At 42.1% G+C, this 24,438-nt stretch overlaps 1 protein-coding gene across 10 annotated transcripts in view; it reads right to left on the bottom strand.

Moving 5' to 3' along the window:
* The window catches only part of KALRN (kalirin RhoGEF kinase), a 645,945-nt gene that overhangs the window by 369,153 nt on the left and 252,354 nt on the right, over positions 1 to 24,438 (bottom strand). For all 10 annotated transcript variants that reach the window (XM_023214983.2, XM_023214975.2, XM_023215000.2 and 7 more), the window contains exon 10: positions 6,373 to 6,495. In XM_023214983.2, the coding sequence (XP_023070751.2) occupies positions 6,373 to 6,495 (123 nt within the window). The remainder of the gene's footprint in view (positions 1 to 6,372; positions 6,496 to 24,438) is intronic.

The following is a 24,438-nucleotide window of genomic DNA, read 5'->3' as shown; positions in this document are numbered from 1 at the left end:
TAAAATTAGATTTTGAGTTCCTCAAGACAGAAACTGTGGAACTCTTAACTTTTCACAGTGCCCAACAGAGAAACTTGATGGGAAATGAAAATTGATGAGGGCTATTGTTCAACTCTGAGGGCACAGACCTTCCATCTCTGCGGATTATCCTATTTTATTTTGCCCTTATTACTATGGTAGGTTTGCTGATTGTACCCAGAGTATCTTCAGTGGGCAAGGTCACTGATAAATCCACTAAAATGCCTTTCCTCTATTCTTACCTATTTTGAATGATTTTTTTTTTTACAGTTCCAGTTTTACTAAGTCAACAAAGTATCAAGATAGCACAATGCAGTTGCCTACAGAGTTCAGAACATTTGTCATCATTGACTCTTTCTCTTACCACTTGTTTGGATTATCCATTCATTCTGTTAATTCTTCTATCATTAACAGCTCTTATTTTTTATTGTTATACTTTCAGTTCTGGGGTACGTGTGCACAACGTGCAGGTTTGTTACATAGGTATACATGTGCCACGTTGGTTTGCTGCACCCATTAACCCGTCATTTACATTAGGTATTTCTCCTAACGCTATCCCTCCCCCAACCCCTGATGCCCTGACAGGCCTCAGTGTGTGATGTTCCCCTCCCTGTGTCCATGTGTTCTCATTGTTAAATTCCCACTTATGAGTGAGAACATGCGGTGTTTGGTTTTCTCTTCTTGTGGTACTTTGCTGAGAATGATGGTTTCCAGTTTCAGAATGATTTTTTTAAAGTGTGTTCTACTCAAGTTTGATAAAAAACAAAACAAAACAAAACAAAAAATCCACAAGGGTTGGACAGATAAACAAGTAGCCAGAGATTACTGAATAAAGTACTTAATTGTGCCCATGTTTTTCTATTTCTTTAAGTCTTTCTTTAAATTGTCTGCTCTTTCAAAAATGTTACACTAATACTACTTAATATGCCTAGCTGCTTAAATGTGACTTGGTGCTCTGAGACTTTAGATAATATATATTTGAACGTAAACACTTGCTAATTTTTAGCTAAATTAGCATACAGAAAATCTGGCATTTCAGATAATGAGGCCATAAAGCAGGCCACTAGCAGAGCAGGCACAGCTGTTATGTAAACCACAGGCACTTGAGCACTCTCCTACCTCGTAATAGCAAATCTCTCATGATAATTTAACATTACTACATTCTATTCCACCACCGGGGCAGACATGGACACATCTATCCCCTGACAGCCATCCTATTATGGGCAGCAACTCCATCTTACACTTGTTTATATTATTGATGATACCTAACGTGCCATAAAAAATATGTGTCTCTTAAAAACTGTTCTACTCGGTGGCCTGAGTCATTTGATGAGATTATAGGCAAACTGAGTCCAGTAATCGACCTAAGGAGCAGGAGGGGTTCCTGCCAGTGCCCAGGTCTTCTGTTTGAGCATGCACAACCTCAACAGCTTGGACTAGATAACTGTAGACACAGATCCCCTGGTGTATCCCTTCCTGGACCTTCGCTCTGAATGTTAGATTCCTCCCTAGGGAGGCTGTCATGACTGCAAAGCCTTTCCCCAGTCAGCTCAGCTTCTATGTCGGCTATTCAAAGAGTGCCATCTGCAGGATGAACTGAGGACTCAAATATTTAATTCATCTTCAAATGGTATTTGAAGAATTTGTTTAAAATTTGTTCAAGAGCTATTAAACACAAAAGTTAAAGTTTAATGAAGGATAATGGATTGCCACATAAATTCTTCAAAGATATCATTTATGTCTATTTTAATAGCTGCCCTAAATGTCTTTACTACAAAGACTAACCACTGGTAAGAATCACAGATGCCTCCACTATCCCAAGAGTGGAGATCTATTTGTTCAGGGGCTTTACACTGCCTCAACCCCTCCCCATGGGTAGCCATTCCCTCTGTTGAGGGCTTGCTTTTTCTTTCAGAAGGACAAATTTCCAGAATCTGTGACAGATGTAATAGCTCTCTTTCTGCTTTGATTCAAGACAGTTTTTTGAACCTAAATACAGAGAATGGGTGCTCAGAATTCCTTTCTCATTATCAGCCTCAGGTAAAGGAATCCTAAATGATAAGGCTGAAAGAAGTCCCTTCACAGAATCACGACCCTTTAGAGTATTGCTTATAAGTTACCCCAGGCTCCTACCCCGCATCATATATAGCCTTCCTGACCACATCTCATAAACAGCAACCCAAACGAAGAACAAGAGTGTCCATGCTTTGGGCTTTCTGTCATTGCTCTTCTTACTGAAGAACTTTTCAATTCCTAATTAAATCCACTCCTCTTCTCCCAATGGCCCTCATCTAATTGAGAGCAGAAGCAAGAGAGAAGGAAGAACCCTTTCCTGCCTAGATTACCCCGTTTTCACCACCTAAACATGGCAATCATGCTGTACAGAACAAAGCAGGTGTCAGGCAGGCTGCTACTGACAGCCAACCTGCCTTCATTGTGATCAGCACTGGTTTTCCTACGTGGACTAACAATCCCAGGATGCTGGGCCGCTCCATCTCCCAGAGTGGGGATCACGGAATAAGGCAGGATTAATTCCCCAACTACAAGATCCAGCTCTGGAGGCTAATTTCAGGGTAATGGGATGGCTCACGAACACTAGGTAAAGTGCTCCCTTTGTAGCTCATATCTGCTTTTCTCCTTTCCAGAGCAAACACTCCTCCTAAAAGCATGAGCCTTTTGGAAGTTAGAACTCTGTCTTTTCTTTCAAAAAAATACAGTCTTATCGGAAAGTAGAGTCAGGGGGGTGTGGATTATGCCAGTGGATTACTCATTGGAAGGGCCAGAGGAAAGTTGTAATCGATGTCAATAAGGGCGGCAACAGCCCCCACCCTCACCCCCTTTGTCTTTGTCCCACACTTTCCATAAGCAAATGGGCACTCAGAAATGAATTTTATGCCCACTTCCTTTACCTCAATCAGGAGGGACAGCATGGAATTAGGATAAGAACATGACTCTGGAATCCAACAGACCTGGGTTTGAATCTCAGCAGAGCCCCTGACAAGCTGGATGACTTGGGCACATGGAAGAACTTTCTAAGCCTCAGTGTTGTCTTCTATACAACAAGGTGAATACTACCTATCACTCAGGATTGGTATAAGATATATAATGGAAACATAAGCTCTCAAAAATGTGCCCATTCTTTCTTTAGCATGAATTTAAATTCATGTGTTTTTGTTGCTGATGGAAAGGCATTGTCCCACGTGAAAGGAGTATCAGGTATCAGCGAGAAGGTGGAGGAACAGTCGGGAAAAATGGGATTGGGATGGCCATGGGTCTTGCTTGGTTGTAACAAAATGCAAAAACTGTGGCCTGTAACCAAAACATGGGCCTATAACCAAGGTTGGCATTGCCTATGAGGCTATATCGGGCAGAGGATTGAGCTGGCTCAGAGCTATGGGTGGCTTTGGGGATGTCCTTTCTAAGTGAGGAGTGCTGAGCCATAGGACAGCCCACAGTCAGAAGCACCAAAGCTATGGGATAGCCCTATTTCAACAGATCACCCCACGTACTACAGCCCCCACTCTCAGCCGTCAGGGGATACATGTGCCCTCTCCCATCCTTGGCCCCCTAACGGCCTAGAGAGGAATGACCCAGGATGCATGGCCACTCAGATATTTTGGATCTGTGCTGCGTCTTGCCGAAGGTCCTCACTGGCTAGGAGGCTTTCTTTTTTTGTATTGTGGTAAAATATACACAATATAACACTTACAATTTTAACCATTTTAAAGTGTATAATTGGCCGGGCGCGGTGGCTCAAGCCTGTAATTCCAGCACTTTGGGAGGCCGAGACGGGCGGATCACGAGGTCAGGAGATCGAGACCATTCTGGTTAACACGGTGAAACCCCGTCTCTACTAAAAAATACAAAAAACTAGCTGGGCGAGGTGGCGGGCGCCTGTAGTCCCAGCTACTCCGGAGGCTGAGGCAGGAGAATGGTGTGAACCCGGGAAGCGGAGCTTGCAGTGAGGTGAGATCCGGCCACTGCACTCCAGCCCAGGCGACAGAGTGAGACTCCGTCTCAAAAAAAAAGTGTATTAAGTACATTCACAGTGTTGTGGTTTAACCATCACCATCATCTATCTCTAGAATTCTTCATCTTCATCTTGCAAAACTGAAACTCTGTATCAATTAAACCAGGGATGTCCAATCTTTTGGCTTCCCTGAGCCACATTGGAAGAAGAATTGTCTTGGGCCACACATAAAATATACTAATGATAGCTGATGAGCTAAAAAAATTGCAGAAAAATTCATAATGTTTTAAGAAAGTTTACCAATTTGTGTCGGGCCACATTCAAAGCCGTCATGGGCTACATACAGCCTGTGGGCCATGGGCTGGATAAGCTTGCATTAAACAATAGCTCCCTATTCCTCCCTTACCCCCGGCCTCTGACAACCACCATTCTACTTTCCATCTATATGAATTTGACTACTCTAGGTATAAGTAGAATCATAAAATATTTATCCTTTTTGTGAATGACTTATTTCACTTAGCATAATGTCTTCAAGGTTCATCCATGTTGTAGCATATGTTAGAATTCCCTCCCTTTTTAAGTCTAAATAATATTCCATTATATGAATAGACCACATTTTGTTTATCCATGCATCCGTCAATGGATGTTGGAGTTGCTTCCACCGTTTGAATATTGTGAACATGGGTATATAAATATCTGTTTGATGGCTGGGCACAGTAGCTCACGCCTGTAATCCCTGAACTTTGGGAAGCTGAGGTGGGTGGATCACTTGAGGTCAGGAGTTCGACACCAGCCTGGCCAATGAGGTGAAACCCCATTTTTACAAAAAAATACAAAAAATTAACCAGGTGTGGTGGCAGGCGCCTATAATCCTAGCTACTCAGGAGGCTGAGGCAGGAGAATCACTTGAACCCAGGAGACGGAGGTTGCAGTGAGCCATGATCACATTACTGTACTCCAGCCTGGGCAACAGAGCAAGACTATGAGACTATGTCTCAAAAAAAAAAAAGATCTGTTTGAGTCCCTGCTTTCAATTCTGTTAGGGATACACCCTGAAGTGGAATTGCTGGATCTACGGTAATTCTATTTTTAATTCTTGAGGACCCTCCACACTGTTTTCCACAGTGGCTGCACCATTTTACACTCTCATCAACAGTGCACAAGGGTTCCATATGAGGCTTTCTTTATCTCACAGGCTGGGTCTAATCCACCCATATTCCCTGGGCTCAGGTCACTGCTGACATGGTCTTTCTGGTTCCTATAAGGCCTCTCATTTTTCAGCATATGCTTGCAGCTCCCCTAGAGAGGCAGTAATGCTCCATGACTTTCCTGTTCTTGCTCGGTTGTTGACATAACATCTCTTTTTGCATCCATAGCACATAGTCTGTCTGGGGCTGGGAGCCTCCCTGGGTGAGGCCTAGGGCTCTGTACAATGCCCAAAGTGGGGCCCACATTGAGGGCTGTCTGCCTGGTGGGACTGAAGTCAACTCTGGCTAAAGTGGTGATGTGGCAAAACCTAGCTCTGTTATCCTCACTCCTTCAGCAGCACCCACCCCCTGTCCCATATGGGCACCCTCCCTGCCTTATTCTTCATTATTTTGTTTTACATGGCAGCTGATCACACCTGATAAAATAAACGGAGAGTAGTATTTCATCTTGAAAATGAAAATTCTCAGGACCCATTTGGAAAACTCCCCAATGGAGAAATATAACAGAGTTAGGATAACATTTTTAAGATGAAGGCTCTGAACAAAAACACTTTAAAATAATTATACTATGAGACAAATGGCCAGGGCCTCTCATACAATATCTTTGCGCAAATTCAGAAACGGTGCCCTTTTTGGATCAGGTGTGCAGCTCAGCTAAAAGACTGAACATTATATAAATGGAAGTTTAAATATTGTCCAAATGACACCAAGGCAGGTTCTTTGGGCACATTCAGCCCTATGAGTGCATGGCTGGTGAGCAGGTGTCACCTGTTTCTCCAGGTCCTGGAAAGTATGTGGCTTTGTAAGCACAGCTGGGACTGATTTTTAGCTCTCACTCACTGGCAGTAACAACCATAAGCAGCAGCCCTGGGGTGATGAGGAATCTAATAATGTCATTCCCTCCCGCCAGCACCACCTTGTGGACAAGGCATTTTTAGATCACACCAGCAGGAAGATTTTTTTGAAAGACCATAAATATGGGCATCTATTTTATCACTCACCTAGAATCCAATAGAAGACAAAGGACTCCTTGCATCAGGCAGGAAGGCAGCCCAGCAGCCACAGGCTATCAACCCAGCATGCCTCACCAAACACCAAAGCCACAGCGCTGGTCTCCCTCATCTAGACACACACACACACACACACACACACACACACACACAGACAGCATCTCACCTGAGCCACCTCTTCAAAGTCATCATGCCTCTTCTGCAGGGCCCGGGCTCGATGTAGGGACTTTCCAACTCCAGTGTGTTTGCTGAGAAAGGCCTCACCATGGTTTTCAATCCAGTCCAACACCTGGTCAAAGAAGGATAACAGCAACTATGACTTCCTAGCAGAAGGAAAGACACGTGACAACACGTGCAACTGCTAGAGTCCTAGCCACCACCACATCCCATCCCAATTGTAAAGCAGCAGTTCAGGTGGAAATGGTCAATCTGCTGTGAGTCCATGGGATTTCATTACTGCCACTGGCAATATCACAGTCCCACCCTTAACTAAATTCAGCTTATCCTTTTTGATCTCCATATTATCCGTTCATTACTTTTTCCATTTTCTTAGTTCATTATTTTAAAAAGCTATACAGACCACCAGGCACAGTTGCACAGTTTAACCCCCTCACCACTTCTACTCAATCACATAAAGATATTGGCAGGAAATTAGGTAGTAGCAGTTTGGGCAGTATCTTGGCCCTCATTATTCATCGGTCACTCTGCCATAAGAATGCAAACAGCAATGGCAACCAGTCATGGAAATCCTGCCTTATTGTGCTCCTGGGACACCCCTTCCTAATCTTGAAAGCAAAGTCCAGGGTAGTCAGTCCCCAGTTAGATGCTCATGATACCTGAACACTAGGACAACAGCCCCCTCTGGCTTCTTTCCATCTCCCTCCTCCAATCGATACCAACTAACCAAACAAACAAATGTATAAATTAAAGTATTTGCATCCTAAGTCCTTTAGTATCTGAGTCTCTTGGGAAGTAGTGGAGACTTTATGTTCTTCCAGGCTAAAGATCTAGTGATTTGGCTTCAATACAGTTTCTTTGGAATTTAGAGACACTGGAACAGAGAAGCCTGGGCAATAGAGGGGCGAGAGAGAGGAGAAGCTAAGAAGGGTGGAAAAGAAGTTTTCCTGAGGGGCACTTGAGAGGCAGGATGGAAATCCCTAAGTAAAAGCTTTGACGTGCAGGGAGGATCAAAGCCTTTAATACCCATTTTGCATTCTTGGAGATGGCCTAACAAAAATGCGTGCATCCCAGAGATCATCTTTTGATCTCTGACAAGTTAGTGCTCAGTAAATCGGGTGACCACAATTAAATCAGAATTACCATATAGACACACCTGTTATAGATCCTGCTAAAAACTCAAGTGAGTCCACTCACTGCCTGCAATATTAACCATGAACTAAACATTTGATTAATGATGTACTAGCCTTTCCAGATTTTGGAAGAACTTATTGGAAAAGGACTTAGATGAACTAGGTCTATTTTAAAAGATGGTTTAACTCATTCCTGTGTCTCAGACAGATTGCCCTGTAGCAAACAGAGGTAGAACCAAATCATTCCATAGACTACAGGCATGGGAGTTCTCTGACATTTGGGATATTTTAATATCTGCAGTGTGCAAAGTGTGAACATTTTCAAAGTCTTTGGTGACAGGATCACAAAGCCCACATTACAACTGTGCTAGTTCAGAGAAAGGTACATATGAATATAAAAATGAGGCTTAACAAATATCCACTTAATGAAGACAGGTGGAGTAACTGTCCATCATCATGAAGAAAAGAAGTGTTTTGTGAATAAAAAATGAATTCATCTAAACATTATCTATGGATATTTTAAACACTTTATAATATATTCTGGCAATATACGTATTTTAAGTATTCTGGAGGCACAGCCCTAAAAAGAAATCGTGGTAGTGCTGGATTTTTACCTTTTGCAAACACTGAAAGGCAGCACTAAAAGGAACTTTACATGTTCCTCTCTTAGAAGAGCCTACGTTTCTCTAGAATTACTTACGGTGAAACTTCAACCAAAAAAATCAGGAGAGTGTATTTTTACTTGGCTTGCCACAATTAGATCTCACAATTCTGTACTGTCATGGGATTTACGAGCTTCAGCATGCAAGGTCAAAGGCAAATACTTTGTAGTCACAAAGTTTCCTGTATATTAGGTGCCAAGTATAGTAAAGTTTTAGGATTTTAAGGCATAAACTTTCATCAATCCCTTCTGAAAACAAATTGAAGTTTGAGGATAATTTTTTGCATATTAAAGAACTACCAGTGGTCATTTACGAATGTGTTGGAATTTATAACAGATTTTTCAGACCACAATTTTTTAAATTTAGTTTTGAGCACTTAAGTATGAATTGCTTGTCTCACAGTGTTTTCATGAGTTTTATTTCATTTTTTATCTCTAGCTTTAAGAAAATTGGTTATTCTGAAGTAAATTGGTTGAAGAGGAACATTTTTCATCTACTAGTTCACCCACATACAGCGTCTGCACTCCCCAGAAATGATTTTACAACTTTTAAATATTTTTTAAAAAGGCAATTTGTTTCCTTTTTCAGTAGTTTGCTTTCTTTAAAATGTCAATTTATTTTTAGTTAGTGACACTTAGTTTTACTTAATTGGCTATGCCTTCATCACTTAAAAACCTATTTCTTTCATATTTGAGAAGCTTTTACTTCATTTTAACATAACTTTGATTGCTCTGTGATGTTATAGTGCCATCATTTAGTCCAATTTCTGCCATTAGAATTGAAGCTGTAGGGAAAATATGTGCAATTTCAACGAAAGTTCAGGAGCTACGCAGAAATCAATTTAACAAAAAAAAAAGCAAATAATTTAGGAAAGTTAACAAAATTTCTTTAGTAATCCAGACTGAAAAAGTACTCAAGGCTAGATAAACATAGTCAATATATGAAGTATTGTTGAAGATTCTAATTTCTGACTATTTTATTTCAGATGGTTCATTCAGAGCCATCACTGCGTCATACACGTATTTAGACCACACACTGTCTGGACCCTGATTCCATGTCCTCCAACCTTGGGAGTATAATCTGACTTTCCATGCAGATCCTGCGCAGCAGAGAAACATGTTCCTGAGCAGACACCAGCAGCGCCTGACAATTACATTACACACTATAAATTTACGTGTGGCTTGAGATTCTGGATATTTGTCAGTTTCTAGTGTGTTCCATTAAGATGAATCAGGTTCCAGAATCTGAACATCACTGGTTAAAGAATGAATTGACTTTCTAGTCAAATCCCGGACCCTACCTAAGTACAAGCACCCATCAAGGTACTCCTTATAATCTTACTCCTGAATAATTTCTCTTCATCTACAAGGCATATTTAAAATACTCAATTACCAATCATAGTCAGGGTATACAGCATGATAGTCATTCATACCTATCGATGGCTCTGAATTGGTATTTGAGCATTTCTAACTTTGGAGGTTTTATCTTTTTGTTTTCATCTGAGGGGTCCTCGGGCAGCAGAGAAGCATGTGTGGGTATGTAAGTATTCACATATTCAGATATTTATTTAAATAGTCTTATTGTACCACAGTGCCAGGCACTAGAGCAGCTCTGGGGAGCCGGGAGCAGTAGTAAAAAGGCAGGCATGGCCTGATGCTGGGAACTCAGTCTATAGGGGTAACAAGCACTAGACACTAAATCATACAATTCATCATTCATTGCAAAGGTGAAAAGTACCAACAGCCAAATGCATCTTCTCTGGGGAGTCACAGAAGGTTTCTCAGGAGAAGTGAGGTTTAGCTGAGATCTGAGAGAGAGTAGGATTTAACCAAATTAGGAATTGAAATGACCAGCATGGCTTGCATAGGGGATAAATAGGAAATGGACCCTGAAAAGGCAGGTACCAGATTGTGGTGAGCCCTGGTGTGCTGAACAGAAGAATCCAGTGTTCATCCTAACAGCCACTGAAGAGCCGCTGCCAGGAGGATAAAGACACTTTTCATTTCCGGTTAAAAATTATTGCTCTGACTGACTAGGTACAGTGGCTTATGCCTATAATCCTATCCCTTTGGGAGGCAGAGGCAGGTGGATTGCTTGAACCTAGGAATTTGAGATAAGCCTTGGTAACATGGCAAAACTCTGTTTCTACAAAAAATACAAAAAAATTAGCCAGGCGTGGTGGTGCACACCTGCAGCCCCAGCTATGTAGGAAGCTGAGGAGGGAGGATCCCCTGAGCCTAAGAGTTCCAGGCTGAAGTGAGCTGTGATATCACCATTCCAACCTGGGCAATAGAGTGAGACCTTATCTCAAATATATGTGTGTGTGTGTATATGAGTATGTGTGTGTGTGAGTGTGTGTATAAATATATATATAGCTCTGACTGCTTTGTGGAGGATCAACTGGAGAAGGCAAGAGTAGAGAAGGGAAAACAGGAGGCAGAAATTCTGACAAGAGGTGACGGTGACTCATGCGAGGCCAATGGCAGTGTCTATAGATAGAAAGATTGAGGGGAAAGAATTGCCAGGACTTGGTAATTGGCTATGGGGGAGATGCAGAGGCAGGTGGTAAGCCTGACCCCCAGGGGCATGTCTTGAATAGCTGAGTGGAAGGTAGAACTATTCACTGGTACGGGACTGAATGAGTTATGAGGGGTAGCACAGACATAACGTATTATTTTTCTTAAGAATTTTTTCCCTTTCTATGCTCATACTCTTGTTCTGAGAATGACTATGGAAAGAGATACTCATGGGCATAAGTGACAGTGATTTGTGCCCCTGAACTTGAATGGGAAATAGTACTCAATAATGGTTGTCAATCAGATTCTGGGAAAGATGTGCCTTTAGTTTCAAAGAAGTAATTTATACACTAAAGCTAAAAAATAAATTATAAATTGTTAATCTACCTAAATCCCAATAATAAAAGTTACGAATGCCAAATCCATTTTAAAAACATAACTTCAACCTAAGTGTCCATCAATGGATGACTAGATAAAGAAAATGTGGTATATATTGACAATGGAATACTATTCAACCATAAAAAAGAATGAAATCATGTCTTCTGCAGCAACATGGATGGAACTGGAGGCCATTATCTTGAGTAAAACAAGTCAGGCACAGAAAGACAAATATCACATGTTCTCACTTATATGTGGAAGATAAGTAATGCAGATGCATGGATGCAGAGTGTGAAGTGCTAGACAATGGACACTGGAAAGGGAGAGGGGGTGGGTGATGAGAAATTATTAATGAGTACAAAGTATGTTATTTGGGTGATGGATATCCTAAAAGCTCTGACTTTACCACTATGCAATCTATGTATATAACAAAATTATACTTGGACCCCGTATATTTATACAAATAAAAATAAATAAATAAATAAAGGCATACCCTCAGACTTAAATGAAATTAACCCATGCTTTCTCAAAAGGGCTTTTCACTGGGGTATACTTTTTGAGCAGCCCCTTACCTTGACATACAAAGTCCCCTATGCCTGGCCCTACCCCCTCTTAACCCCACCTCTAGTGAGTTCCTGCCTCACCCTCAAACACCCTAAAAGCTGCCTCTCATCTCCTAAGTTTTGCTCTGTTTTCCCCATCACTCTCCATATCCTTTCCTCTTGTGTACCCACTTCCCAGGCTACCTCCTACTTATCCTTTAAGCTCTACTCCAAAATCACTGGCTATGGAAAGCCTTAACTCCTTAATAACCCATCCAGGCTGAAGCGGGTGTTTCTCTTCTCTTACTCTGTTCAAACCACAATTATTGCCCACAGGCCTGTCTCTCACATTAGACTCCAACCTCTTTGTACTCCCAGGACACAGTGTAGTACTCAACACAGAGTGGTTGCTTAATACATGTTTAATTGAACTGAACTCAAACTGACCCCTCTAACGCAGAACTTTGGAGTGAATGTCTCCTGCTCTACACTCCCACTGTAACTCTCAGTCTGCACTCAAAGTTATCTCTTTGTGCATCTCTACCTTCTCCACTGCCCCACTTGGCAGGTAGTTAGTTCCTAGAGGGATGTAAAGAGTACAGGTTTTTCACCATTTGTATGCTACCCTTCCCTCTCCTCTACCACACAGCATCCTTGCCTGCATCTTGCACTCAGAATATATACAATGACTGTTTATAGCCATGAACTGCCAAGTGCATATGTGGCCGAGGTCCCTGCCTTGCTTGTCTTGAGAGGAATTTTGCCATCCCATTCAGGAATGCCATCATTAGGGATAACAGTGCAGGTGAGCCCAGGCTCCTTGCCACTACAGCAGGCAGGCAGTCTTGTAACAACTTGTAAAGATCTTCTTTTCTCCGTCTTGACTTTTCAACCAGAAAGCAGTCTTTTCCAAGAACAATCTTTTCCAAAAGAGATGCTCACATCCTCGACTAGATTTGAAAGCTAACCTAACAGCCATTATGCATAATTCCCTAATCACCCCCTTTCTTCCTCATCTAATTGTGTTTATTCCAACCAGCATACAATCAAGATGCAATGCCTTTCAGGAGACAGTCTTTTCTAACTGCCAAGGAGAAGGGAAAATGTTCTGTTCTTTTTTTTTTTTTGAGATGAAGTCTCTCTCTGTTGCCCAAGCTGGAGTGCAGTGGCATGATCTTGGCTCACTGCAGCCTCTGCCTCTCAGGTTCAAGCGATTCTCCTATCTCAGCCTCCTGAGTAGCTGGGATTATAGGTACATACCACCATGCCTGGGTAATTTTTTGTATTTTCAGTAGAGACGGTGTTTTGCCATGTTGGCCAGGCTGGTCTTGAACTCCTGACCTCAGGTGATCCACCTGCCTCGGCCTCCCAAAGTGCTGGAATTATAGGTGTGAGCCACCATGCCCGGCTGGAAAATGTCCTTTTGAAGAGAATTATTAACAAACAATCTCTGTATGGTGGCCATGAATGCATCTGAGCTCATGAGAAACCACTCTGGTCTTAAGGACTTTGTAAGTACCATTCCATGTGCCAGAACCTCTTCTTCTTCTTCTTTTTCTTGGAGACAGAGTCTCACTCTGTCACTCAGACTGGAGTATAATGATGCAATCTTGGCTCACTGCAACCTCCAACTACTGGGTTCAAGTGATTCTCATGCCTCAGCCTCCTGAATAGCTAGGACCACAGGCACACACCACAATACCCAGCTAATGTTACTGTATTTTGGTAGAGACAGGGTTTTACCATGTTGCCCAGGCTGGTCTTGAACTCCTGAGATCAGGCAATCTGCTCACCTCAGCCTCCCAAAGTGCTAGTATTAGAGGCATGAGCCACAGTGCCCAGTCCCAGAACCTCTTCTTAAACACGTCCTCATTGCTCATTCATTCAGCTCTCCACTTACTCATCACCAGTTATCGCCATATGACACATGGCATACTTGCTTGGTTTGGGTGTTGTTTTATTACCACTCCCTGACTGTAAGCTCTATGTAAACAGAGGGTTCATTTGATTTGCTGCTGTGTTCTTCTCAGAGTATTTGCTGAATAAATGGGTAAATGAATAACGAATATAATTTGAAAACTTCCTGTGTGGGAAGGACAAAACCCATGAAAAGAAATGGAGATGTTTTGCAAATGTATGCAGAATCAGAATCTCACCTCTCTGATCCCTCACCTGGTTCTCTCTGATAAGTCATCTTATTTGAAATAGATTATTCAGCTTGTGTCATAATTTGATCCACAGGATAAAACAAGAAGATGCTTGATGTTTTAAGTAAACTAAAGATTTCTCCTCTCTTAATTTCTACCTCTCAGCCCTCAGCCTCCCACATTTAGAAAGCCATTATTCTGAAGTAAATGAAGGATCATTTATATGCCATCAGGCATCTCCAAGACATTTTGTTCTGTTAAAAGTTCAAGTACACACAGTGTGAAGAGCACTCAGGAGAGTCTACCACATCATTATTTCTGTCTCTTCACACAGCACACTGAGAACTAGTTCTGAAGGGGAGCAGCTCCTAGTCTGCCTGTACCACCCAGCTCCCCATCGGCTGCAACTGGAGAACATGCAGGCACCACTTGAAATGCCCAATTACCAGCAACTCATTTTCCGTCCCCTCTTTGGAACAAGTATGATCAAAACAAATGTCTTGCTATGGCAGGAGAAGCCATCATTCTCCTGAGAGGGCTCAGCGGAAACTCATTAGCAGGTGTACGGACTGTGCTTCCACTGAGAGCTGCAATCCTGTCTCCTGGCAGACCCGATGTTGGGTAGAAGCCAGCTGAGGGTCCAGAGACCCAAAGTCTCAGCTGCCCCTAACCCTGGGCCACTCCAGCCCCAGCCCACCTGTACCCATCCCCTCCCAGCACAGTGGAGCCTGGGTCCTCCTACCTCCCTGAGAGAACCTCCTCTGCCTGGTGCCTTGCTGTCTGTTTCTGGAGGCACTATACTTTTTAACACTAAGGCTTCAAACTCTTGCCAGCAGTTTTGAACTTTAGAATGCTTAAGAATCACCCGGGGTTCTTTTTAAATTATAGGCTCCACCTCATTCCCAAATTCTGAATCAAGAAATGTAGAATAGGGCCTGATAATCTGTTTTTAAAAAGCCCTCCACTCTGCCCAGATGATTTTAATGCAGGGGTCCAAGGACCACACTTTGAAAAATACAGTTACATATTTATATGTGATGCCTCCCTCATTTTCTGTAACAAATGGAAAATAATTTTTAGTGATTTTTTTTCCCATAAAAGCTCCCAAACCTACACTTTCCCCATTACTCTTGTTCATGCTCTACGGCCACATACCATGCCTATGGTTTCCAGTCTCCCCTCACCCCAACTCAGCCCCTAAACTGGCACTAGATTTCCTCAAACCTCTACTCTGATGACATGTCTCCTCTGCACAGAATCCTTCAACAGCATCTCATCAATAATCATGTGTGAGTTCTTTATCCTTTAGCCTAGTATTCAAGGTACCAGAATTAGCATGTTGAGATCAAGGACATGCTAAGGATAGGGACTGTCAGAAAAAAGGTACCCTGGATGGTGACTATCTTATCACTTGTTAATATAACTATAAAAAAGGAATTGAGGACATTAAACATGTTAAAAACTGCTGTGGATCAATAAAGCCCTGAGGTTCAGTATCTCCTGGCAAGAGACTTCTCACTGCCTCCCCAGGCTTCATCAGCCTCCTACCCCTGCCAGATGAGATGCCCACATGCTCATCGTGGAAGGACCACTTTTCAGTCAGGACAGAGTTTGCATTCATAAAATCAAAATAAATACCAAACTAAACACCAAGGGAGAAGCCCATGGTGGGGAAGGGAAGAGAGGCAAGAAGGAAAGTAGGGCAGAGAACAGAGTGGCCGGGGTACAGTATGGGAAATGGGGAACCAGGAAGAAGAGGTACTAGGAGCCCATGAGGTTCCAGGCAGGAAGCGTGTGAGCATGCAAGAGGCAAGCCTTTAGCTTATTCCCCAGCCCTGCAGAGACTAGGGAACACATGGAGAGGACTAGAACCCATAGTCTTCTGTACTAGCCTCCTGCCACAGGGAAAGGAATGGAGTGCTTCCTCTAAGATCAGGGACACTAAAAAAGCAGATGGGAATGTTTTCCTCCCTCTCTTCATTTCAATCAGAAAGCAACCCTGACAAGCAGGAGCCTCCCTCTCAATCTGCACCAACTCAGCAGAGTCTCAACCTTGTGCTCTTTCTGGGCAGACACTCTTTCCAAATAATCACCTATTATCTACTTGAAAAATATCTGAATGATTTGATTATCACCATAAAAAAAATTTATCTGAGAACTTTAAAACTGCTAATTATGACCATGGGCAGATGGCTATTATTCAAGATACATGCTGTAAATAATAGCATCAGTAATGCTAAGTTAACATAATTATAACTGTGAAAAATAAATGAGAATGGGTAGTGTCTGTTTTGGGGACATTTGTGTTAGTAATAAATAGCTATAGAGAAAGAATATGGAAAAGGGCTTTTGTTCTCCATTTGCTTGGTAGATGTTCCTCCATCCCTTTATTTTGAGCCTATGTGTGTCTCCACATGTGAGATGGGTCTCATGAATACAGCAAACTGATGGGTCTTGACTCTTTATCCAGTTTGGCAGTCTGTGTCTTTTAATTGGACCATTTAGTCCATTTACATTTTAGGTTAATATTGTTATGTGTGAACTTGATCCGGTCATTTTGATATTAGCTGGTTATTCTGCTCGTTAGTTGATGCAGTTTCTTTCTAGCATCGATGATCTTTACATTTTGGCATGTTTTTGCAATGGCTGGTACCTGTTGTTCCTTTCCATGTTTAGTGCTTCCTTTAGGGTCTCTTGTAGGGCAGGCCTGGTGGTGACAAAATCTCTAAGCATTTGCTTGTCTGTAAAGGATTTTGTTTCTCCTTCACTTATGAAACTTAGTTTGGCTGGATATGAAATTCTGGGTTTAAAATTCTTTTCTTTAAGAATGTTGAATATTGGCCCCCACTCTCTTCTGGCTTGTAGAGTTTCTGCCGAGAGATCTGCTGTTAGCCTGATGGGCTTCCCTTTGTGGGTAACCTGACCTTTCTCTCTGGCTGCCCTTAACATTTTTTCCTTCATTTCAACTTTGGTGAATCTGACAATTATGTGTCTTGGAGTTGCTCTTCTCGAGGAGTATCTTTGTGGCAATCTCTGTATTTCCTGAATTTGAATGTTGGCCTGCCTTACTAGGTTGGGGAAGTTCTCCTGGATAATATCCTGAAGAGTGTTTTCCAACTTGGTTCCATTTTCCCCCTCACTTTCAGGCACATCAATCAGACGTAGATTTGGTCTTTTCACATAATCCCATATTTCTTGGAGGCTTTGTTCATTTCTTTTTCCTCTTTCTTCTCTAGACTTCTCTTCTAGCTTCATTTCATTCATTTGATCTTCAATCATTGATACTCTTTCTTCCAGTTGATTGAGTCGGTTACTGAAGCTTGTGCATTTGTCACGTATTTCTTGCGTCATGGTTTTTATCTCTATCAGTTCGTTTATGGCCTTCTCTGCATTGATTATTCTAGTTATCCATTCTTCTATTCTTTTTTCAAGATTTTTAGTTTCTTTGCGCTGGGTATGCAAAGAAACTTAGCTCTGAGAAGTTTGATCGACTGAAGTCTTGTTCTCTCAACTCGTCAAAGCCATTCTCCGTCCAGCTTTGATCCACTGCTGGTGATGAGCTGCGTTCGTTTGGAGAGGGAGATGCACTCTGATTTTTTGAATTTCCAGCTTTTCTGCCCTGCTTTTTCCCCATCTTTGTGGTTTTATCTGCCTTTGGTCTTTGATGATGGTGACGTACTGATGGGGTTTTGGTGTGGGTGTCCTTTCTGTTTGTTAGTTTTCCTTCTAATGATCAGGACCCTCAGCTGTAGGTCTGTTGGAGATTGCTTGAGGTCCACTCCAGACCCTGTTTGCCTGGGTATCAGCAGCAGAGGCTGCAGAAGATAGAATATTGCTGAACAGCGAGTGTTGCTGTCTGATTCTTGCTCTGGAAGCTTCGTCTCAGGGGTGTACCCCACCGTGTGAGGTGTGAGGTGTCGGTCTGCACCTAGTGGGGGATGTCTCCCAGTTAGGCTACTCAGGGGTCCGGGACCCACTTGAGCAGGCAGTCTGTCCATTCTCAGATCTCAACCTCCGTGCTGGGAGATCCACTGCTCTCTTCAAAGCTGTCAGACAGGGTCATTTACATCTGCAGAGGTTTCAGCTGCTTTTTGTTTAGCTTTGCCCTGTCCCCAGAGGTGGAGTCTATAGAGACAGGCAGGCCTCCTTGAGCTGTGGTGGGCTCCACCCAGTTCGAGCTTCCTGGTGGCTTTGTTTACCTACTTAAGCCTCAGCAATGGCAGGCGCCCCTCCCCCAGCCTCACTGCTGCCTGGTAGTTAGATCTCAGACTGCTGTGCTAGCAATGAGGGAGGTTTTTGGGTATAAGTAAGACTGTCTTCTTGAATCTTACTGGACAGGTAGTTTGAGGATCAATCTCAGCTGTCAGCAGCTGTATGATATTAGGCAAGTCTCATCCTGTGAGACCAAGTAATTGATCAGGACACTTTGATCAGTGATACTCTAGCACTAAATTATAAACTTCTCAAGGGCATGATCTGTGTCTCTTATTCCCATCACCCATCATAGGGTATATGGCATAGAAAAGAGGCTAAGAGGATGGAGTTTGATATTAGGTGAACTTGGAATTGAATCCCTGATCTGCCACTAGCTGTGTGACCTTAGGCAAGTTTACTAAGCCTTTCTAAGCCTTAATTTCCCCATCAGAAAGACAGAACAAAACTATCATCTGCCTCACAGTGATGATGGAAGATTAAACAAAAGCCAAGTGAAGAGATTAGATACTCAATCATATTTACTCATAAAGTTGATGAATCCTGAGCTTTGAACAATATAACTTATAAAGAGACATTTAATTCCAGTAACAAAATCTCAGGGTTGGAATCCAATCATTCCTCTGATATTTGAATCCCCTTCTCTGTGCACCCATCAAGTAATCTGTTGAACACATGGTTCCCCCATGAGTGCATTCCTTGATCTAATGAGGTGCAGAATATGCCCTGACCCTTTCCTTTTTAGATGTTTTAATCCTTCTTTCTTATTGGAAGAGTTAGTTTCTAGACCTGACATCATTCTGGTCACTTTTTTTAAAAATAACTAATCATTCTGAGAGCAACCTGAAGTGCTCACCTTCTATTATGCAAAACTGTCGACTGGATTATACAATGACCAAACCGTTTTAGTATGATTAAGGGACTATAGTCAATGGAGCTAGTAAAAGATTGACTATTTGGAGTTTTTAGAAAATTACAGTCAAATACTTTTGAGACCGCCTTTGGCAAACTAGAGCTGACATAGTAAAAGCTGTAATTTTCCACCTGAGGCTTCAGAAAAACTGAGGGAAGCAGGTACAATCTATTTGTAGTACAGGAACTATGGATTTAAATGAATATTAATTTTCATTAATTCAGAATGGAAGTCACCAGGCCAGATATATTCTGACATCACTGCCCTTCCCTAGTTCACCTGACCATACTGCTTAAAAACAAGACATAGGAGCCTCAAATGTGTCACTGACCTACTCACACCAATAAGACCACTCCCTACCCTTCCAGTCTCACCTCCCATTATCGCTGCCAGGAGTAGGTGTCCAGTTAGACTTCCTCATCATTGTGCCATGCCTATAACTTAGTTCTCTGCTTTCTGGTCTTTCCCAAGAACATCACCCCCATCTCCCCTTCCTGTGCTCCAAGGGCCAGCGCAAAGCACACCCCAACAAGAGTGAACTCTCTCTGCCCTGACTCTAATAAGCTCATTGTCGTTTGGTTGTTTTTGGCTCTGAACACAGATAGCTGTGTGCCATTAATATATCCTTGGGTGTATGTGTCTACTCTCAAAGGCAGAGACCACAAACTTCTAGCACAAGACTTTGCATACAGAAGGTGTGCCAAAACACTTTACAGACATCTTTTCTTTTTTCTTTTTTGAGATGGAGTCTTGCTCTGACACCCAGGCTGGAATGCAGTGGTGTGATCTTGGCTCACTGCAACCTCTGCCTCCCAGGTTCAAGCAATTCTCCTGCCTCTGCCTCCTGAGTAGATGGGACTATAGGTGTGTGCCGCCACACCTGCATAATTTTTGTATTTTTAGTAGAGATGGGGTTTCACCATGTTGGCCAGGCTGGTCTTGAACTCGTGACCCCAAGTGATCCTCCTGCCTCAGCCTCTCAAAGTGCTGGGATTACAGGCGTGAGCCACCGTGCTTGGCCTCTGTCAATTGATATATTTTTTATTTGCTACAGAAAAACTAAATTACTTTATAATAAAAAATAGAAGTTGGGGGTAGGAGGGTTAAAGTCACACTAAAAGATAAAAACATGGAATTATTTGATTTAAATAATCAGTGGGGATTATTCCTGTGTTTGTGTTTTATTCAAAGAGCCTACCTACTATTCTACCAAAGAGTGTTGTCTGTCTAGGATTTGCTATCAGATAGACTCATTCTTGCAAAAAATGGAGAGTGAAGAAGAAGGTGAGGTGGAACAAGGTGGCCTGCCTGCAGGGAATGCTCTGAAAACAGTTGGTCTAGCTAAGAAAAGATAGAATGAAATTTGCATCTCCCAGAAAGAGCAAAAATCTAGTGACTCCTTGTTCCTCCAACCACAATTCAGGTGTATCTGGGCCTGAAAGTAGCCCTTTTACATACATGGAAGATAGAAGAGTTAGGGGAGAATAAAAAACAGAAGGTGCATTGGGTTTCCTTGCACCCAATACAGAGGCACCCAGATTCATAAAGCAAGTTCACAGAGACCTACAAAGAGAGTTAGACTCCCACACAATAATAGTGGGAGACTTTAACACCCCACTGTCAATATTAGTCAGATCAACATGACAGAAAATTAACAAGGATGTTCAGGACTTGAATTCAGCTCTGGACCAAGTGGACCTAATAGACATCTACAGATCTCTCCACCCCAAATCAACAGAATACACATTCTTCTCAGCACCACATCACACTTATTCTAAAATTAACCACATAATTGGAAGTAAAACACTCCTCAGCAAATGCAAAAGAACGGAAATAATAACAAGCAGTCTCTCAGATCACAGTGCAATCAAATTAGAACTCAGGATTAAGAAGCTCCCTCAAAACCACACAACTACATGGGAACTGAGCAACCTGCTCCTGAATGACTACTGGGTAAATAATGAAATTAAGGCAGAAATAAAGAAGTTCTTTGAAACCAATGAGAACAAAGACACAACGTACCAGAATCTCTGGGACACAGCTAAAATAGTGCTCTGAGGGAAATTTATAACACTACATGCCCACAGGAGGAAGCGGGAAAGATCTAAAATTGATACTGTAACATCACAATTAAAAGAACCAGAGAAGCAAGAGCAAACAAATTCAAAAGCTAGCAGAAGACAAGAAATAATTAAGATCAGAGAAGAACTGAAGGAGATCGAGACACGAAAAATCCTTCAAAAAATCAATGAATCCAGCAGCTGGTTTTTGAAAAGATTAACAAAATAGATAGATCACTAGCCAGACTAATAAAGAAAAAGAGAGAAGAATCAAATAGACACATAAAAAATGATAAAGGGGATATCACCACTGATCCCACAGAAATACAAACTACCGTCAGAGAATACTATAAACACCTCTATGCAAATAAACTACAAAATCCAGAAGAAATGGATAAATTCCTGGACACAGACACCCTCCCAGACTAAATCAGGAAGAAGTTGAATCCCTGAATAAACCAATAACAAGTTCTCAAATTGAGGCAGTAATTAATAGCCTACCAACCAAAAATAGTCCAGGAGCAGATAGATTCACAGTCGAATTCTACCAGAGATACAAAGAGGAGCTGGTATCATTCCTTCTGAAACTATTCCAAACAATAGAAAAAGAGGGACTCCTCCCTAACTCATTTTATGAGGCCAGCATCATCCTGATACCAAAACCTGTCAGAGACACAACAAAAAAAGAAAATTTCAGGCCAATATCCCTGATGAGCATCAATGCAAAAATCCTCAATAAAATACTGGCAAACCGAATCCAGCAGCACATCAAAAAGCTTATCCACCATGATCAAGTCAGCTTCATTCCTGGGATGCAAGGCTGGTTCAACATATGCAAATCAATAAACATAATCTATCACATAAACGGAATCAATGACAAAAACCACATGATTATCTCAATAGAGGCAGAAAAGGCTGATAAAATTCAACACCCCTTCATGCTAAAAACTCTCAGTAAACTAGGTACTGATGGAACGTATCTCAAAATAATGAAAGCTATTTATGACAAACCCACAGCCAATATCATACTGAATGGGCAAAAGCTAGACGCATTCCCTTTGAAAACCGGCACAAGACAAAGACACCCTCTCTCACCACTCCTATTCAACACAGTATTGGAAGTTCTGTCCAGGGCGATCAGGCAAGAGAAAGAAATAAAGGGTATTCAAATAGGAAGAGAGGAAGTCAAATTGTCTTTGTTTGCAGATGACATAATTGTATATTTAGAAAACCCTATCGTCTTGGCCCAAAAATCTTTTTTATTTTTTTATTTTTTGTTGCTTTTTATTTACTTTTATTTTAGGTTTGGGAGTACATGTGCAGGTTTGTTACATAGGTAAATTGCATGTCACTGAGGCTTAGCGTATGAGTGATCCCATCACCAAGATACTGAGCATAGTACCTGATAGGCAGCCTTGAACCCACACCTCCTTCCCACCTTCCCCACTCAAGCAGTCCCTAGTGCCTACTGTTCCCATCTTTGTGTCCATGTGTTTAGCTTCTGCTTATAAGTGATAACATGTGGTGTGTGGTTCTCTATTCCTGTGTTAGTTTGCTTAGGATAATATTCAAATAACTTTAAAAGATTACACATGAGGTAGAAAGACTGACAAAAATACAACCTAGTCATGTACATATTTTCTACTCTCAATTTCTTATATTAACTTCTAATGATAAGAGCCACCTTGTCCTCACCTTGTCTTATTCACCAGACATTGTCAGACATTCACTGACATTGCTATTCACCAGATCTCTGGATTTCTTTGAGGTTTCTGGGATTCAGAGCATTTTCTAAAAATTTAAGATTTTAAACCTCCATCAAAACTCGTAATGTCTTGCTTTCTTTACTTCTTTAGATGTTGGTCCAAAATCTTAAGCTGATAAGCAACTTCAGCAAAGTCTCAAGATACAAAATCAATGCAATTGATTTTTTGCATAATTCTGGAGTGTGCAAAAATCACAAGCATTCCTATAAACCAATAATAGAGAGCCAAATCACGAGTGAACTCCCACTCACAATTGCTACAAACAGAATAAAATACCTAGGTATATAACTACAAGGGATGTGAAGGACCTCTTCAAGGAGAACTACAAACCACTGCTGAAGGAAGGAAGAGGACACAAATAAATGGAAAAAGATTTCATGCTCATGGATTTACAAACAAGAAAGTGATGAACTGACAGGGTCCTAATTTCAGAAAGGCTCTCATTTTTAAAAGCATGATGCAGAACAACCACAGGTGTGGTTTTATACTTTTTCTTAGCTTTAGTTTAGATGTCATGGTGGCCACAGAAAAGTCAGATCACAGCAGTTCCCTGACAGTTGGAGTCTGGAATGCCACCCTCCTCTTGGGGAGGCCTTTCACCCACCCTCCTTGCAGCCCCTCTGCAGCTCTCCAGGACAACAGCTGTAAAATCAGCATGAGGGTAAAGAGGACACCATGGATATTGTACAATTCATGGCCCAGATCATCTCTGAGAGTCATGGAGAGTTCACTGAAATAGCAACGCCTCTCCTTTGTGCCTTCAGAGGCTGGTACCTCACTCTGTCTCAATCACAGACTACCCCCTGTGCTCTCCTGCACTCAGGAGTGATATATTTATCAGGATAGCTCCAGATGGCAGGAGTAGGCAACTGAATCATTTGCTTCTCCACTCCCAGCAGGCCCCATGAGGGCTTCAGAACTGCGGCTAGCACATCAGTAGTGCCCATTTCTCCTGGGACTGAGGTGTTGCCTCTGATGACTCAATTGTTGCTCCAGTCAGAAGAGGACTCTGCAAGGTGAGTTATGGCAGCCCAAGAAGTGAGGACATGCTCGAAGGCCCATCTGCTCCTGGGACTGATTGCACAGTGACTATCCCCCTATTCAGAGGGTGTCACAGTCAGTGACAAGAATGCTCAACTCTCCCTCCACTCGGCCTGACTACTTCAGGCACCCAGCACCAGAGGCCCCTCTAATGACACCAGTGAAGGGAACCAATATCCCAAAGACATGTACAGTTGGCTCTCAATTTTCCATGTGTATTTCACTACACTGGAAATATACAATGGATTACATTGTATTACACAATACAGTAGATAAATTAGATTATCCTTGGATTATACCTGGCCGATACCACAAAAGAATGAAAGGAGAGTGAATTGTTATTTTATATGTACAATGCAGGAGTTACACGGTAGCCACAGAAAAGTCAAACAGGTGTTGAACACAAGTGCGTCCACCTCAGCAGCTCCTCTGAAGCTCCGCAGAGCCCATCCATCCTAGGACAACTAAGCCCATCCTTAGTTCTCCTACGGTGAATTAAGAGAGAGATGACAGACAGTGAGACTGGATCTCAGTCCCCATCTCCCAACCAGCTCCCCCCACCCTAGTATATCAGTCCTCCAGCAAAGATCCCAGGATCCCCTGGAAGACAGAAACAGAGAAAGTACAAGGAGAAAAGAATGGGTTATTTCATCTGAAAGGGCGTTTGTAGCAAGACTGTCCTTTT

Source organism: Piliocolobus tephrosceles, chromosome 2 (assembly GCF_002776525.5).
Source record: "Piliocolobus tephrosceles isolate RC106 chromosome 2, ASM277652v3, whole genome shotgun sequence".
In the NCBI taxonomy this organism is placed as follows: Eukaryota; Metazoa; Chordata; class Mammalia; order Primates; family Cercopithecidae; genus Piliocolobus; species Piliocolobus tephrosceles.
The sequence above is the reverse complement of the archived record's forward strand: the minus strand, read 5'-3'. Positions and strand labels throughout refer to the sequence as shown.